Source organism: Bombus bifarius, unplaced genomic scaffold (assembly GCF_011952205.1).
Source record: "Bombus bifarius isolate JDL3187 unplaced genomic scaffold, Bbif_JDL3187 scf7180000008014, whole genome shotgun sequence".
NCBI lineage: Eukaryota > Metazoa > Arthropoda > Insecta > Hymenoptera > Apidae > Bombus > Bombus bifarius.
The window spans coordinates 922,493-937,781 of record NW_022884390.1 but is presented as its reverse complement, the minus strand read 5'-3'; the positions used below and the strand labels follow the sequence as shown (position 1 = coordinate 937,781).

Below are 15,289 nucleotides of genomic sequence, written 5' to 3'. Positions count from 1 at the left end.
ATATATGCTATCTATAGTATAAGCTTATTTATAAATATTGTACGATATCAAATAAATAAATTTCAAACTATTGTAAAACATGCACTACTCTTTTACGTAGATTATTTATTAAACATCCGAAAGAATTCAGAGAATTCTTTAAACACGTGTTGTTCTCTACTCGTGGTGCCATCTTGAATTTGACAGTTTTGTACAAGCTGTCTCACGTCGCATTACGGCATTACCCACAATCTTATGTCAATTAAACAACCGCCTTGCAATGTTATAATATATGAATGAAACTTCTTTATGGCAATATTAACATTAATTGATTCATATTTTTCTCACTAGGTCAGATTTTATATATCTTTTTATGTTTTATATAATAGAGATTATAAGTAGACTTAGATTCGTTACTGAAGTTCAAAATTATGATGCCAACATACCAATACTATAACAGCATGTATCGTAAAAGCATGCGTTGATGCGTCATTCATTAAATCAGTGTGCTTTTAATTATATTATCTGTTTATTTTTCTCGTATAAAATATCATTCGGTTGATCTAAATATTGCGTCTCTATCAAATTAAAGTACGTTTGAAACATGCCAAGGGTAAGTTTTGAAATTTTCTATTAAAAACTAATAATCGAGGTTAACTACATTTGTTTTCATCAGTATATCTACATTTTAGGATTACATACTTATTGAAATTAGAATTCAGATTTTATAACTCAATATTTTGTTATTTCATTTTAGGATATACGATCCTATTTTCAAACTATTAAAACAAATTCCAATGTTGCTCCAGCGAAAGCTACCAAAAAACGAATTATTATTTCGTCTGACGAAGATGAGGACAAATCTCAATCGCCACGTAAACGGCCCAAGGTTTTAATATAATTGTTTATCGTAGTTTAAGTTATTAAAGTTTCAAATCTTGGTCATTACTTTTAAAATGGGGATATTGTGGTATTTGTGTCGATAAATATAATATAATATATTCTGGTTGTCATAGAAGACAAAGTTATTGGAGAAGAAAGCTATTAAATCTGATTCCAATGAAGATATTAAAATCATTTCTCCTGCTGATATGTTTGGTAAAAATCCAGTAAACAGACAAGAAGCAACTAAGATATCTAGACAGTCATTAAAGCAGGTAATACATATGGAAGACAATAAGAAAAGGATTCAAAATTTTTAGAACAAATAATACCTGTCAAATAAAGGAAAAGAGTTATAATAAATATAGGTCAAAAAATTATTTTCAATGTTACAATATAATTCTTTGTCTTGGTTAAAACAAGTAACTTGCTAACATACTACATGAAAACAATAAATTATCTGTTCTGTCAGAAAGTAAAATATTTTACCAATGAAATAGTTAAAGTATGTCTAGAAATCTCTGAAAGAATACACAATTTCTAGTATAAAGTTGTCAAACATATATGGAAGGAACAGGGTGTAGAAATCTTCTGTAATCAAACACTTATTTTATCATAATAAAATAATTCATTATTTTCATCCAGCATAATAGTTCTCAAAGCAAGCAGGTCATTTGTTTTAATTGAAATGAAAAGTTTTTATAACTGAAAATATTAATTTTTCCATTTACATTTATTAGGGCTTTTTTCTTCATTTTCCTAAAACTTCTGAATCCTTCTTCTTATCATCCTTTATAATATTTGAATGATAATATAAAGTAATTATATACATATTAATTTTATTAAATATTATAGAAAGCTGAAGAAGTACCTAAGATATCTAAAAAGTTACAAAAGAAGGTAATTTACAATATTTGAATAATGTTGCAAAGTGATTATATATACATATTTTATTAAATATTACAGGAGGCTGAAGGTCATAATGATGATGATTTTGAAGCTACCTTACGTCAGTTAGATACATCTGATATTGAGCAGAGATATTTAACAGAGAGAGAGAAAGTTAATGAAGGTATCAATTAATCAACAAGTTGTAATAAACAATATGCCAAACTTATTAACATATTGTGTTAATATACTAATTGTTTGTATTTATAGATACAAGTTTACATGAAAGCAGTATTGAAAATAAAGAAAAGACACCCATTAAAAATAAAGAGGATGTTAAAAAGAAAACAAGATCTGATAAAACAAATCAAGAAAAGGATAATAAAGAACATGAACCAAAGAATAAAAAACATTCTAATAATATTTTAGACGAGGACATTAAGCATAAGGGGTCTGAAAATAGTAGCAAATTTAAACATACAAAGAAATCTTCTAAAACTTCATCTGCTATTTCTAAGATGGAAGTAGAATATCTGAAAGAAAAAAACGAAACTTCTCCCAAAAAGATAGACACTTCTGATGTATATGAGGAAAAGATTGAAAAGAAAAAACAAAATGCTGCAATGTATCAGCAATATCTTCAAAGAGGAGGAGCCAGAAATCCAGGCTCAAAAGAAATTCCTGTTGTATGTAATAAGTGAGCATTATCGCTTGTAGAAAAATTTAAAATATGTCTAAAAAAAAATGTCTAAATTTCAGGGTGCTGAACAGTGTCTAACAGGATTAAGTTTTGTAATAACTGGCGTTTTGGATTCTTTAGAAAGAGAAGAAGCTGAAGAACTTATTAAACAATATGGTGGACGAATTTTACACCAAATTTCAAAGAAGACTGACTATGTTATAGTAGGTGACCAAGCTGGTCCTGCAAAACTGTCAAAGGTAATATTGATTAACAATATATATTTAAATCTTATTTAGACTTATTATATTGTATATTATAAATTCTTTAGGCTACCAACTTAAACATAAAAAAAATATCAGAAGATGATTTGCTTGAGCTGATACGTACAAGGCCTGCAGGTCAAAGTGATAATGTAACACAACCTCGTACAAAATCAAAAGAAAGATCAAAGAGAAAATTTGCAGAATCTAGCGAAGAGTCAACACCAAAGAAGAAAAAAATTACTGTAAACGAGGAAACGAAAAAAGTACATTCACCACATGAAACCGAAAGTAGTAAAAGAGAAATTGAGGACTCATTAAAACAAGAACTTTATAATAAGGATGAAAAAATAAAATCTTCAATTGAAAAGAAACAGAATGAATATAAAGAATCGCTTGTACAGGATAAAAAAGAAATAATTGATGTGAAAGATATAAAAATACAAATGAATACTTTGCAAGATGTAAGAAATAATAAATAAGTATAATAGTAATAATATTAGTCCTTTTTATCAGTTTTATATTGTCTAGATTTTTCTTTTAGATAAGTGGGAACATACCAGTGCAGGCATTGGTTGAAAAATATAGGCCAAAAACTATGAAACAAATTTTGGGGCAACAAGGGGACAAAAGTAATGCTAAGAAAATACACACTTGGTTAATGAATTGGCATAAAAATCAAAGTGGTCAAGTGAAACATACAAGACCTAGTAACTATTTTATTCTTCATGTGTAAAATATTTTTGGTATATGCTTAATACAATTTAAACCTTTACTAATTTTGTTTGTTAGGTCCTTGGGCAAAAGATGATAATGGAGCTTTTTTCAAAGCTGCTTTGTTATCTGGTCCTCCTGGAATTGGGAAAACCACAACTGTCCAAGTTGTCTGTAATGAATTAGGTTTTGATCTTATAGAATTTAATGCATCAGATACCAGAAGCAAAAAACTTCTGCAAGAAGAAGTATCAGAACTTTTATCTAATACCACAATAAAAAATTATTTTAAAGGTATATCTATTTATTAACATATTTTCTAAGTTAGTTTGAAATAACTAATTAATTCTTATTAATCCGTATTTTACTAATTATACTAGTGAAAAAATGTAAATCTATAAATATTTTATTTCAACAAATAATTTAAAGCTTTAGACTACAAAATAGATGTTGACTGTTTAATTAAAAAAGTGATCTTTATTATATGGAATATAGAAATATCCTTATATATTTTAAATTACATGATGGTGTTCACAAAAATCTAATAAACAAATAATTGGTCTTCAGTGAATAATTATTTGAGATGTTTTTTTAGTGGAGAAAAGGATTATGGATTAGTTAATTTTAGTTATTATTGTATATATATTATTAGTATTTATTTCTTTCAATTCTTATAGAACGCATTTTTGTAAGTATAATTAATAAAATACACTACTAAAGTATAATTAAACGCGCTAAAAATATCAAGTTTTTAAATTTAAACAAAATTACATTGTTATTTTTAAATGCTCTATATTATAGATGTTAAAAGCAAACCATCATCGAAACACGTATTGTTAATGGATGAAGTAGATGGAATGGCTGGTAACGAGGATCGCGGTGGTCTACAGGAATTAATTACTTTGATCAAATCAACTGATGTACCTATTGTTTGTATTTGCAATGATCGAAATAATCCCAAAATGAGAACGCTTTCTAATTATACATTTGACCTTCGATTTCCAAAACCTAGATTGGAACAAATTAGGGTAAAACAATATTGAATTCAACTATGTTTAATGGTTATTCACATTATTTGACTTTTTTCTTTTCATGCAGGGTGCGATGAAATCTATGTGTTTTAAAGAAAATATTCAAATTTCGAATGAAGATCTCGATCGTTTAATTGAATCAACTAATCAGGATATTCGTCAAGTTATAAATCATTTGGCATTATTTGTTGGACAAACTGGTTCTCAGGAAAAAAATGAAAAGAAACATATAAATAAGGATTTGAGATTAGGTCCTTGGGATGTTGTAAAAAAAGTATTTTCCGTAGAAGAACATAAACATATGAGTATAAGTGACAAAAGTAACTTATTTTTCCATGATTACAATATAGCACCATTATTTGTACAAGAAAATTACTTGATGGTTATACCTCAAGTGCCAAAGTATGTATTTCAGTAAAATAATGTATTTATTCTTTTTTTCTTCTATATGTGCAAGGTGGATTACGTAATTTAGAGTTTGTTGTCTTACATACCAGAAATTATAAAAAGATACACAAGAAAATGAATTATATTATAAAAAGAATTAAATTCATTTAATAAGAAGTTGTTATCTATGGAATATTAAAAAAAATCAATATTAGTTAAATGCCTCATTCTTTATATTGATTTTAGCATTGTTTGTATTTAACGTTATTTTTATATTTTTATATAGAAATGAATTGTTAGGAAGGGTAGCAGAAAGTGCTGAAAGTATAGCATTAGGAGATGTAGTTGAAAAATCCATAAGAAGTAATAATGCTTGGTCTCTTTTACCAATACAAGCTTATTATTCTTCTGTAATACCTGGAACAGCAATGTCTGGTCACATTGGTGGTCAAATTAATTTTCCAGCTTGGCTTGGACGTAATTCAAAAACTGGTAAACTTAATCGGTAATGTCATAATTATTAGCTTTTTCATTTATTATTATATTTTGTATATGAAGTTTTTAATGATATGATTTATAGCTTAATGCAGGAAATCACTTTACATGCACGTTTGGCTACGGGTGCGAGTAAGGAGGCTATAAACTTGGACTACATTAGACCTCTTAGAAATACTATTCTCAGACCTTTAGCAGTTGGAGGTATTGAAAATGTAGATACAGCAATTGATGTTATGAACCACTATCATTTACTCAGGTTAATATTTCATTAAGATCAGTTATATAAAAATTAGAATTTTTTGTAGTATTAAACTTTATTATTTTTTATTGTTAATAGAGAAGATCTAGATTCATTGGTAGAAATTTCTCTATGGCCTGGTGATCGTGATCCGTTTCAAATTATAGATAGTAAGGTATGTTATAAATTCCAGATAATTTTTAATCATTTTGACATAGTGATGTATAGAAAAGTATAATAAAAACTCATTTTATAGGTGAAAGCTGCTTTTACAAGAGCATATAATAAAAGTTCTGTGGCTCTACCTTATATAGTGAGTGGAACATCAAAGAAAAAAGTAACATCAAGTATACAAGAAGAAGGTTTCTTAGAAGAGGAGGAAGAAGAAATTGACTCTGATCAAAACGACGATAACCTTGATGCAGATAAGATGATTAAGGTTTATTGGAAAATAGTTTACATTATTGAAATTATATGTTTATTACGATATTATTTATTGATTAGAACGCATTTCAGGCAAAGAAAGCTGGTATAAACAAGAATACTGAATCAAAGGGTAAAAGTACTGATAAAACTGAGAAGAAAGGCAAAAATAGTAGTGATAAGTCTAATAAACGTGGAAGAGGACGGGGGAAAGCAAAATAACACAAACATCGTAAAATTGGAATGTGATTTTTATTTGGAAAAAGTAAGAATTTACGATTTCGTAATGTACTTATTTATCACTGGATACTTACATATTTTTGTCTTTTATTCTGCAAGAAATAATGCCATAAACTATTATTTGATGCGTCTTTTATGTCAAAACGGAGAAATAATTTTTTTGGAGTATTCAATGAGATACTATTCAGAAGAATGTATTTTTTACTCTAATGCTTCAGTTGTTTCAACAGCTGCAAGTTCTGATCTGGTTTGTACACATTCTGGAGCAAATAAATTTTGATAAATTACTACACATTTTTGTATTGTTGTATTTGTGTAGTCGTGTATTTTGTGTAGTGTAGTTGTATTTAAATTGAATTGTATTGTATTATATATATGAATCATATTTTATTGTAAGAATACATACGTCTTGCTCTAGGTTTCCATCCAATATATTCATTAGTTTTCTTGTTTTCTTCTGTGAGCCAATCTGTCAGTGGTTTGAAGTATTCCAAGAGTCCAGCAGAGTCCATGTTTTTCTGGCCTGTAATTTTTTCCATTGCATCTTGCCAAGGTTTCGAGGCTCCCAGTTCCAACATGGACCTATATTCCAATAATAAATTTCCATAAATTCTAAGTCATTTTATATCAAGTGAATTATAAAATTGGAAAAGTGGAAACTTACTTTAATAAGTTTCCTGCTGCTTTGTTATTATAAATATCACATTCATGTAGTAGTTTTGAATTTGGATTTTGTGGATCGTATTGTTTTGCTTCTGTACAAAGTGCTTTATGGAATTGGAATTGCACCACAAAGCTTACGAAATATCTCAAATACTCAACATCTGCTATTATATGATATTTCGCACCAGGGTCAAAATCATCTTCTGATCGATCCACTGGTGGTTCAATACCTTGAAATTCTTCAGCAAGATCCCACCTAATTATTAATAATTAAAAATTTATGAATTACAAGTTAAAAAGAATACATCAGCATTATAAAATCGTTGTATATCAAAGGAGATATATGATAAATTAAATTTAATAATTACATTAATCTATAATAATTAAATTATTTTAGTCAATAGAAATTGCAATTTTTCGTTTGTCTCTTTCTCTTTGTAATCTCTCCAAATTTTAATTATTGTAATTTATATATTAATAACTCAGAGACAGTACTAACCAGTTACAATTATAATTATCTGGTGTGACTCGTCCCTGGAATACATTCCAGCGCCATTTGTCCATCATATATGCAAATGGTAAGAAGACAATTTTTTCAAGGCCTTTCAGGAAAAGGTGATTGATATTGGTCTCCATGTCGGTTGAATCATCATCCAATAATCTAAGATATAATAAAATGTATTTCCATTATAAAATATTCAGTTTTTAATTATCAAATTTTTATATTTTCATACACTATGATACAAGGAATTAATTTATATAAAGATTACGTCCCTACTAAAAAAATTGCACATATATGTAGTTGCATTAATACCTTATTAAATTAAATGTATACAAATTATTTCAGTATTTGAATTCATTATATACACTTTATAGATGGACTAATCAAAGTTTGAAGTTCAAAATATATAAATTAATATTTTGTAAAGTATGTATAATTAATATCATTTACTTAATGGTTTTCAGGTGACTCGGTGTAGATGCGCTAAGCGATATAACGTCGCCGACAGCTTCATGGAATCCAGGATTCGCACCCTCCTTGAAAATGTTGGGTTGATTTTTGTATTGCAAAAAATATTCCACGTGACCCATCTCGTGATGCGCGGTCAACAGATCTTCCATGTTAACTCTGGTACACTGTTTAATTCTAAAGTCCTTGCCATCATAGAAGTCCCAAGCGCTCGCGTGACAGATCAGTTCGCGATCCTTTGGCTTTTCTAATATCGATCGTTCCCAGAACAGATCTGGCATTGCGGTGAGATTGATTGAGGTGAAGAAATCTTCAGCAACACGGAAAATAGTTGTTGCGTTGTATCCTGAGGACGATTATATAAAGAATACAGGAATCTATCTGTAAGTTTGACTTCTAACTTCTTAGCTTGATACATTGATCAACATAATGAAAAAAATCTCGTATTTGAAGAAAAATTGTATATCAAAAACTGAAAAGATACGTTAGATTTAATAACATTGAATTTATATGAAATGTTGATATAGTAGCTTTTACATACTGGAAGTAATTTCTAAATATTATTTTTTTTTAATTATCAAATGATCTCTAAATATTTTAAGGCATATGTTATCGATTGATATATCTATTAGTATTTCAGACGTATATTATACTTATAATTAAAAATATACTATACTATAGTTTCCTATTTTACAAATATTTTTTGTATATTACTATTTATGCATATTAGTATTTACCATTATTCTGATCATCATACGAGAAGTTCTTTTTTAAACATATTGTCTATTAATCTTTTAAGGATTTTAATCCTCTATAATAATTAATATTATTGTATTCTTTATATCCTACATCGACATAATATTCCTCCTGTGTTGTTAATATTGGTGGATTTTCTCCACTTAATTTAATCTCTACATATTGACTACAAAATCGAAATATAAAAATAAATTAGCGACCTTTGAACAACTCGTCAGAATTATAAAGTAAACATTTCAAAATGTTTCAAATAATTTTGTACTATCAGGATCAGAGATTTTATATCTAAATGTAAAATTTACAGACATAATATAAACACCAGCATAATGTACGCCGGGCAACGAAACGAATTCATATAAATTAGAATATAGCACAATAGATTCGTTTATACATTCATAATTAATATGAAATTACAGATTCTAACGTTATAGAGAGTGAGTTATACAATTTCTGTTGCCAATTTTTTCTTTACGAAATAAATTCTACTATATGTATGTATATGTACGTTATTAATTGACGTCTAAATGCTAATCAAACCTTGTTTAATCATTGCATTGGTGACATCTGGCATTTGTTTTCCCGGATATGGAATAGCGAACTCTGCGACGTTCGCCCAAGTTTGCGCCCACATATTGCCCAATAAATGTGCTGGGATGGGGCCATCTTTCGAAACGATATCCTCACCGTATTTTTTCCGAAGTTCTCGGCGAACGTATGCGTGCAATTGCAAATAGAGAGGTTTCAGTTGTTGCCAGAGTGCCTCTGAAAATATTTTATTACAAATGAATGTAGCATTTCAGTAATATTTATTCGGACTTATGTTGAGAATTAGATGTTAAACAGTGTCACTGAAACATTTTTGAACTTCTATTTTCATAAGTATTATTGAAGTCAAAGAAAAAATATTTTCGTTTTGGAAGCAAGATGATTATTAAGCTAGTAAGCGTTTCAATAAAATAAAATGTTATATGTATTATGTATATTTACATAAATACATTTAGATAGTTTATCAGATACTTGGTAATAGAAATTTCACGTCTCATATGTTGATGCAAGGACCATTTATGACTTTACAGTTTCTTCAAATAGGATGGAAATAGTTGTTGGTTTCATCATTGGAAGTCTAATATTCAGTGACAATTAGAATTTATTTTCTTTTGTCTTCGATTTTTAAGCACACAATACTTTTCGTAGAGATATATTAATTTTACTTTTGATAATATTGTCTTTTAACGACAAGGATTGAATTTAACGAGAGAAGTATATTTCCTTGAAAAATATAATGTATTGTATTAAAATTAAAAAAGAAATATTAATTTTAACAATCACGTTATGTAACGAAAATATTAATTCATCACAGTTCATATATCGATGCATGAGACGCGATACGTATTTCGTTTCTGAATATTTTCTAACTCATTAAGTATTTATGTTAAGGACTAGATACTTTTTTTTCATCTTTTTCTGTTTGAACAATTTCGAAACGATTACTAAACATTCTCCTGTAAACTTTCTACGCTTCTTACGAGATATTTGTATTTTCCCGCAATAAAGTGTTTATAGAATATTTATAAAACATCATTCCACGTTTCACTTGTTATTATCGACAGAAATATTTATATTTTAATTAAAACTTGCTAGAAATATTTCTTACAAAAGTCGCTACTTCTGTAAATGAATCTTTTATGAGATATTAATTATAGTAGAAATGTTTCTAACGATAAATTTAGGAGAGAGTCGTTTAGAGCTGTATATTTCTCTTAATATTAAAAAGATATTAAATCTTCTTTAAATTTTTATCAAATTATAGTTTAAATTATAATATTATCTGCTGTTATTTCCTATTTTTGTTCCAACTTTTTAATGAAATTGTAGATCTATGGCTTATGCGATATTTATTTCTTATTTTCTCTTGTAGAATACGCTGTATTACTGATATATCATCTCTCAATGTTTAACTTACCAATTTGCTCGGGGAAGTCATCAGCCTCGTAATCCTTCAGCCAGTAAGCCGCGTTGTCGGAATAATTGTTTAATGTAGCAGCCAGGTTACTCAGTTCAACGTATCTTTCATACAATGGTTTCATCTTTTCGCCAGTTGCTTTCCTCCATTCGACCCAAATGTACTTCAATTCCTCCGGATCGTGGCTCTTCATCAGAATCTCCGTGAGCTCCGGTTCCAAAGCGAGATCGCATTTACTTCGGTTCTTGTAATCGCAGATTTTCGCGGTGCTATAGATGTTCTCCATGTCACTTACAATTTTCTCGTATTCTTGGTAGCTCTGTAGCAAACGTTCGATCGATTATCATCCAGCACTTTTCATCTCCGGTTTCCTCGGCTGTACGTACAGCGGCTCTCGAATATATCCCAACGCTCACAGAAATTTCTTATACAAAACATTTTGAAATTTCGCTGATATTGCGACGAGAAGCGACTATCGTCTTTATATTGGTAGAATTTCGAACGAATCTTTGCAAATCTTCGCAACGATCACCAACGATAGTATTAATTTAAACAATTTAAATTTAATGAGATAATTTTTAGTACTAATTACATCTTCAAGACCATTATTCACGCGGTATACTAATTTTTGTATCAAATATATGTTCGCAATAAATGTCTTGTAACTTCTATACACATTTTCTGATCGATTTCAAATTTTACCAATGTGATCACGATAATCGTACAATTTTGTGTAGCCAGCGTTTAAATACTTTCGTGAGCCAGTGTACTTGAAAGTCAATATGCTGTAGCTTGATAATAATTGAATCGTTACATCTTCGGGAAGCGCTGAACGTCCTAAAACGCTGAACTTCTTGAATTGCCGTCTGACATTTGGGTCCTTAATGTCGCTCCAAGGATACTCGTTCACTTTCTTCCAGGCGGATTTGAAGTACTGTGCCGCTTCTGTGGACGTGTTCAGTTTGTTTGCTAAATTTTCTGAAGTCAAATTCGACGCGTAGTCCCAATCGGCCAGCGTATACTTGTTGCTCCATTGCGCGTGTTCGTTGTTGATCTTTTCGAGAAATTGTTTGGCCTTTAGCAGATCTGCTTCCGAATCTACTGCAACGTTGTCGACATCCTGGGACGTTGGTATGCCCAGTGCCAGCGTCACCAGGGCTGCCACTAATAGTCTGCGAATTTTTACATAAATTTCGTAACGTCCGATAGATATTTTAATGAACGTTTCAATAAATAATTTGTGAATGTCGAAAATCTAAAGATAGGATTTTTCTAAATCTAACAGCAGATCTTTTCTGAATCTAACAACAGAGTGGGACGTTATAAAATTATGAAATATTTGAGCCAAGTACTCGAAGGCTCGTCAGTCCTGGTGTAATTTTTACATTTTTATATTTCAATTTAGCCCTCGTTTTCGCAAATATAAAATTCTGATTTTTAATATTCTTGGGAAATCATTAACTTCATGCTAAAGTGAGAAATTATATAATAAATATAGCGATAGAAGTAGTTTCATATTTTGATCGAAACCTGTGGCAGGATTTACATAGAAAAATGAAATATTAAACTGTTTTAATTTCTCAAATCTCTCCGTACCTTTTGACTTGTCCTTGTGTTTCCTCACAACGTAATTATGAAAATTTTACGCCTAAAACTAATAATATTATCTCTAATCCAAACATACGTCGACAGAGGAGAAGGAGACAGAAAAACACGTCTAAGACGTTTCACTATAAATTGATCATTTAGGAACGTTGTTATCTATTTTTCTCGTTTTATACTCGGCCATGTGCGACGTTAGATTCTCAAATAGCGACGAGGTCGAGGATAGTCGTTTGGTTCAACGATTTGAAAGTCTACATCGTCGAAGAACTCGTTAGAATATTTTTTATTTGGTTCGTCCGTATCCTTCTAACGAATTGCCACATTGTTGCATTCCTATCATGCATTGAAACGATCGAAAACGGATCATGGTCCAAAGAGTATGTAGAAATCGTCCTTCGAGATATCATTATAGTGAAATTTTATGACTAGTATCCGAAGGCCTTTAACGAGTTCGAAATACGTTTTACATTTACTGATATACAACAAATACTCTAACTCGTACAGTAGGATACATCGCCTGTGTTATATAAAACATTTTGAAATATCCTTAATAGATTCGTATTTAGCTTAGATCGATAGCTTTCGTATTTTTATGAATATAACTAATAAAAAAAAAAAAGAAAAAAAAGATCGAATCGAAATAGAAATTTGTTTCATTTACGAAATATTATAACAAATATTTTGCTTTGGATATTTCATACATATTTGCATATTATATGCGTTCTCTGCGCTTTTGCATCTTCGAACTTCTCATAAACGCATAAAAATCCGCAGTCTGATCGCTAGCATCGAGAATGAGATACGACTATTACGATTATGTAGCTGGCCCTATAATAGTTTTAAAAGATATACATTCGAGTGTAATATGCAAAGTAAGGTAAAAGAATTGAATGAAATTGAATGGGAAACTTGGTAAAAAAGATATACTGTAGGATATTTATTTTACACACATATATAGGCGATAAGTAACGAGTTCTGATAGTATAGTACATTCATGAGAGTAAGCGCGTTAAATTATAATATCGCGTGGCCATAGTGCTTTAATCATCCGCGGTCTTTGTATTTTTCAATCGACTAAAATAAGATAACTACTCCTAACAACCAACCGTGTAATGTTACAACGCGATAGGAATAAAGGAATAAATCTTCTAACAAATCTGTTCTTTATTTAAAAGTACGTAAGCAAACGAGTCTAACTAAATTTATCACTGTTACAGACAGATTCATGAGGATTCGTGAGAATTCTAATGTTTGGATTGACTAGTCACGTAAAGGAAAATGTTATAATCCAAGTTGGTCGTTGTACAATCGGATTAATATTATTAGCGAAACTCTACAAGTCACAAATTACAAGTTATTAGCGGTAACAAATACCTTTGCGTAACAGTAGGAAGTTTGGTAAAACGAAACAAATGAAACTTTGCTTTATTTTATCGTAAAGTTAATTTTATAAATTATAATAAGATACAAATCTACCTATTCGATGTAAAATTATGAAATGGTAAAAGAGAAGTCTGTGACCTGTAACTTGTAACTTTTCAATTTACTAATAGCTACTACGATCAAAATTACTAATATCGATAATTGTATCAAAAGTTTCGTACTTTGTATTTATTGCGCGATAGTTTTCAAATTTATAGAAATACTATGCTTGATAGTTTAATTAGACAAGTGCAATAGTTTCGTTCATATCTGTGTCCGTTTAAACAAATTAACAGGATGTAATTATATTTCTATTTGATCGTGAAGCCAACGATAAAAGACAACACGCGTTGGAATCTATTGAAACTTGATCGTTCCTCTATAAATGCTTATCAGATTCTATTAATTTTGCTCAAAAATGTTTATAACATATCTCGAGCTTTGCTTCTATCCGTGAATATTAAAAAATTAGATTTATCTATGTTCAATAATAATAAAGTACAATAATGTAAAGAGATATATGAAACGAATATAAAATCAAATTTGATATTTACACAGTATACGTGAAATTTCCTAGTTGAAACATGAATTTCATTATACTATTACGAAACAAAATATCTACAAAAGTAAATAAACATTACATAATCCTATACAATAATCTATCTCACTCATTAATTTGTTATTAACTTAAAATTACTACAGGTATTAATTCTGAAGCAAATTCCACGATACTAAATATCATCTAATTTCATAGCAATCTAACATACGCATTAAATGTGGTTTACTCTACTTTCTCGAGACTGAATTTCTTCAATTTTTTGCTACATACATCAGATATTCGTATATCAAATTTTCCATACCACTTACAAATTTCGCTTTTCCTTAAATACGTACGTCTAAATTAATCTAACTCGTGCACGTTGCTCGCGTCGTTTTGCATTTCCATTTAATAGAAGAAAATATTGTTTCAAAATCAAATTACAATTGCTGCAGCGAGCAGGAAAAAGAAAGAGAAATAGCAGTGCGTTCTGATCGTACACCATATCATTTCGTATCACGTCGACAACTGCATAATCTGATAATTATGAAAAGTTCGATCACGATACGATTGGATTTTCGTTACGAAACGTAGATAGCGAGCAAACGTCTGTTATGTATTTACCAGTGTTGTAACGAACTACAGGAAAATAGCGAATACTTGTTGATGGCTGGTCGAAAATCCAATAACAGTTGCTAGAACCGTCCAAGTTGGAGTTTAAGCGATCGAACGATCATTTTGTCTTTGGCTTGTACGAAATATAGCAGATACTCACGGGCGTAGCATTTCCTTTCGTAGCTCGCGTTGAAGTTGGATGAATCAACGGAACAGTTGACCGACGATTACGTTCGATTAAGGAGCAACTTTCACGAGTCTAACAAAATCCCCGTTGCCTTGTGTAACACTCTCTGGCGAACACACATCGAATGATGTCGAACCACGAGATACGCCAACTTTTATGCACCGTCCCCACTCTCTGCCGGTGTAATGTTTTCCTCACTATGAACAAACGCGACATTATTCGCGGCGGACCTGTTCTGCTAATATTGACGGACCCATCGTCTTACATTGTAATGGGAATTTTACTCTCGATCCTTCTTTTCGGCTTTTATTATAGAGCAGTTACTTTCAATGTACTGTATGTCGATTC

General features: G+C 30.0%; 2 protein-coding genes across 2 annotated transcripts; one reads left to right on the top strand and one right to left on the bottom strand.

Annotated features, from left to right (window-relative positions):
- The first annotated feature begins 226 nt into the window (after nt 1-226).
- LOC117206928 (replication factor C subunit 1) lies at nt 227-8,024 on the top strand. The gene is made up of 18 exons (XM_033446632.1): nt 227-592; nt 737-868; nt 996-1,136; nt 1,717-1,761; nt 1,828-1,933; nt 2,020-2,435; nt 2,509-2,688; nt 2,760-3,155; nt 3,236-3,401; nt 3,484-3,699; nt 4,207-4,433; nt 4,504-4,838; nt 5,110-5,328; nt 5,404-5,577; nt 5,659-5,734; nt 5,816-5,998; nt 6,076-6,247; nt 7,852-8,024. The coding sequence occupies exons 1-17, from the start codon at nt 584-586 to the stop codon at nt 6,202-6,204; spliced, it is 3,150 nt and encodes a 1,049-aa protein (XP_033302523.1). The 5' UTR covers nt 227-583; the 3' UTR covers nt 6,205-6,247; nt 7,852-8,024.
- LOC117206929 (angiotensin-converting enzyme-like) lies at nt 6,216-15,088 on the bottom strand. Its single transcript, XM_033446633.1, has 9 exons — nt 14,915-15,088; nt 11,389-11,746; nt 10,575-10,893; nt 9,149-9,373; nt 7,838-8,201; nt 7,385-7,546; nt 6,887-7,141; nt 6,629-6,804; nt 6,216-6,482 (listed from the first exon to the last, which is right to left on the bottom strand). Exons 1-9 carry the CDS (start codon nt 14,923-14,925, stop codon nt 6,424-6,426), a joined length of 1,929 nt encoding a protein of 642 aa, XP_033302524.1. The 5' UTR covers nt 14,926-15,088; the 3' UTR covers nt 6,216-6,423.
- Nucleotides 15,089-15,289: the final 201 nt, after the last annotated feature.

Coding starts and splice junctions, on each gene's coding strand:
- LOC117206929 (XM_033446633.1), bottom strand. Junction 8,202..9,148: donor CAATGCAATGATTAAACAAG/GTTTGATTAGCA, acceptor AATCGTCCTCAG/GATACAACGCAACAACTATT. Junction 7,142..7,384: donor GATAATTATAATTGTAACTG/GTTAGTACTGTC, acceptor ATTAATAATTAG/GTGGGATCTTGCTGAAGAAT.
- LOC117206928 (XM_033446632.1), top strand. Junction 869..995: donor CGCCACGTAAACGGCCCAAG/GTTTTAATATAA, acceptor TGGTTGTCATAG/AAGACAAAGTTATTGGAGAA. Junction 3,402..3,483: donor AGTGAAACATACAAGACCTA/GTAACTATTTTA, acceptor TTTGTTTGTTAG/GTCCTTGGGCAAAAGATGAT.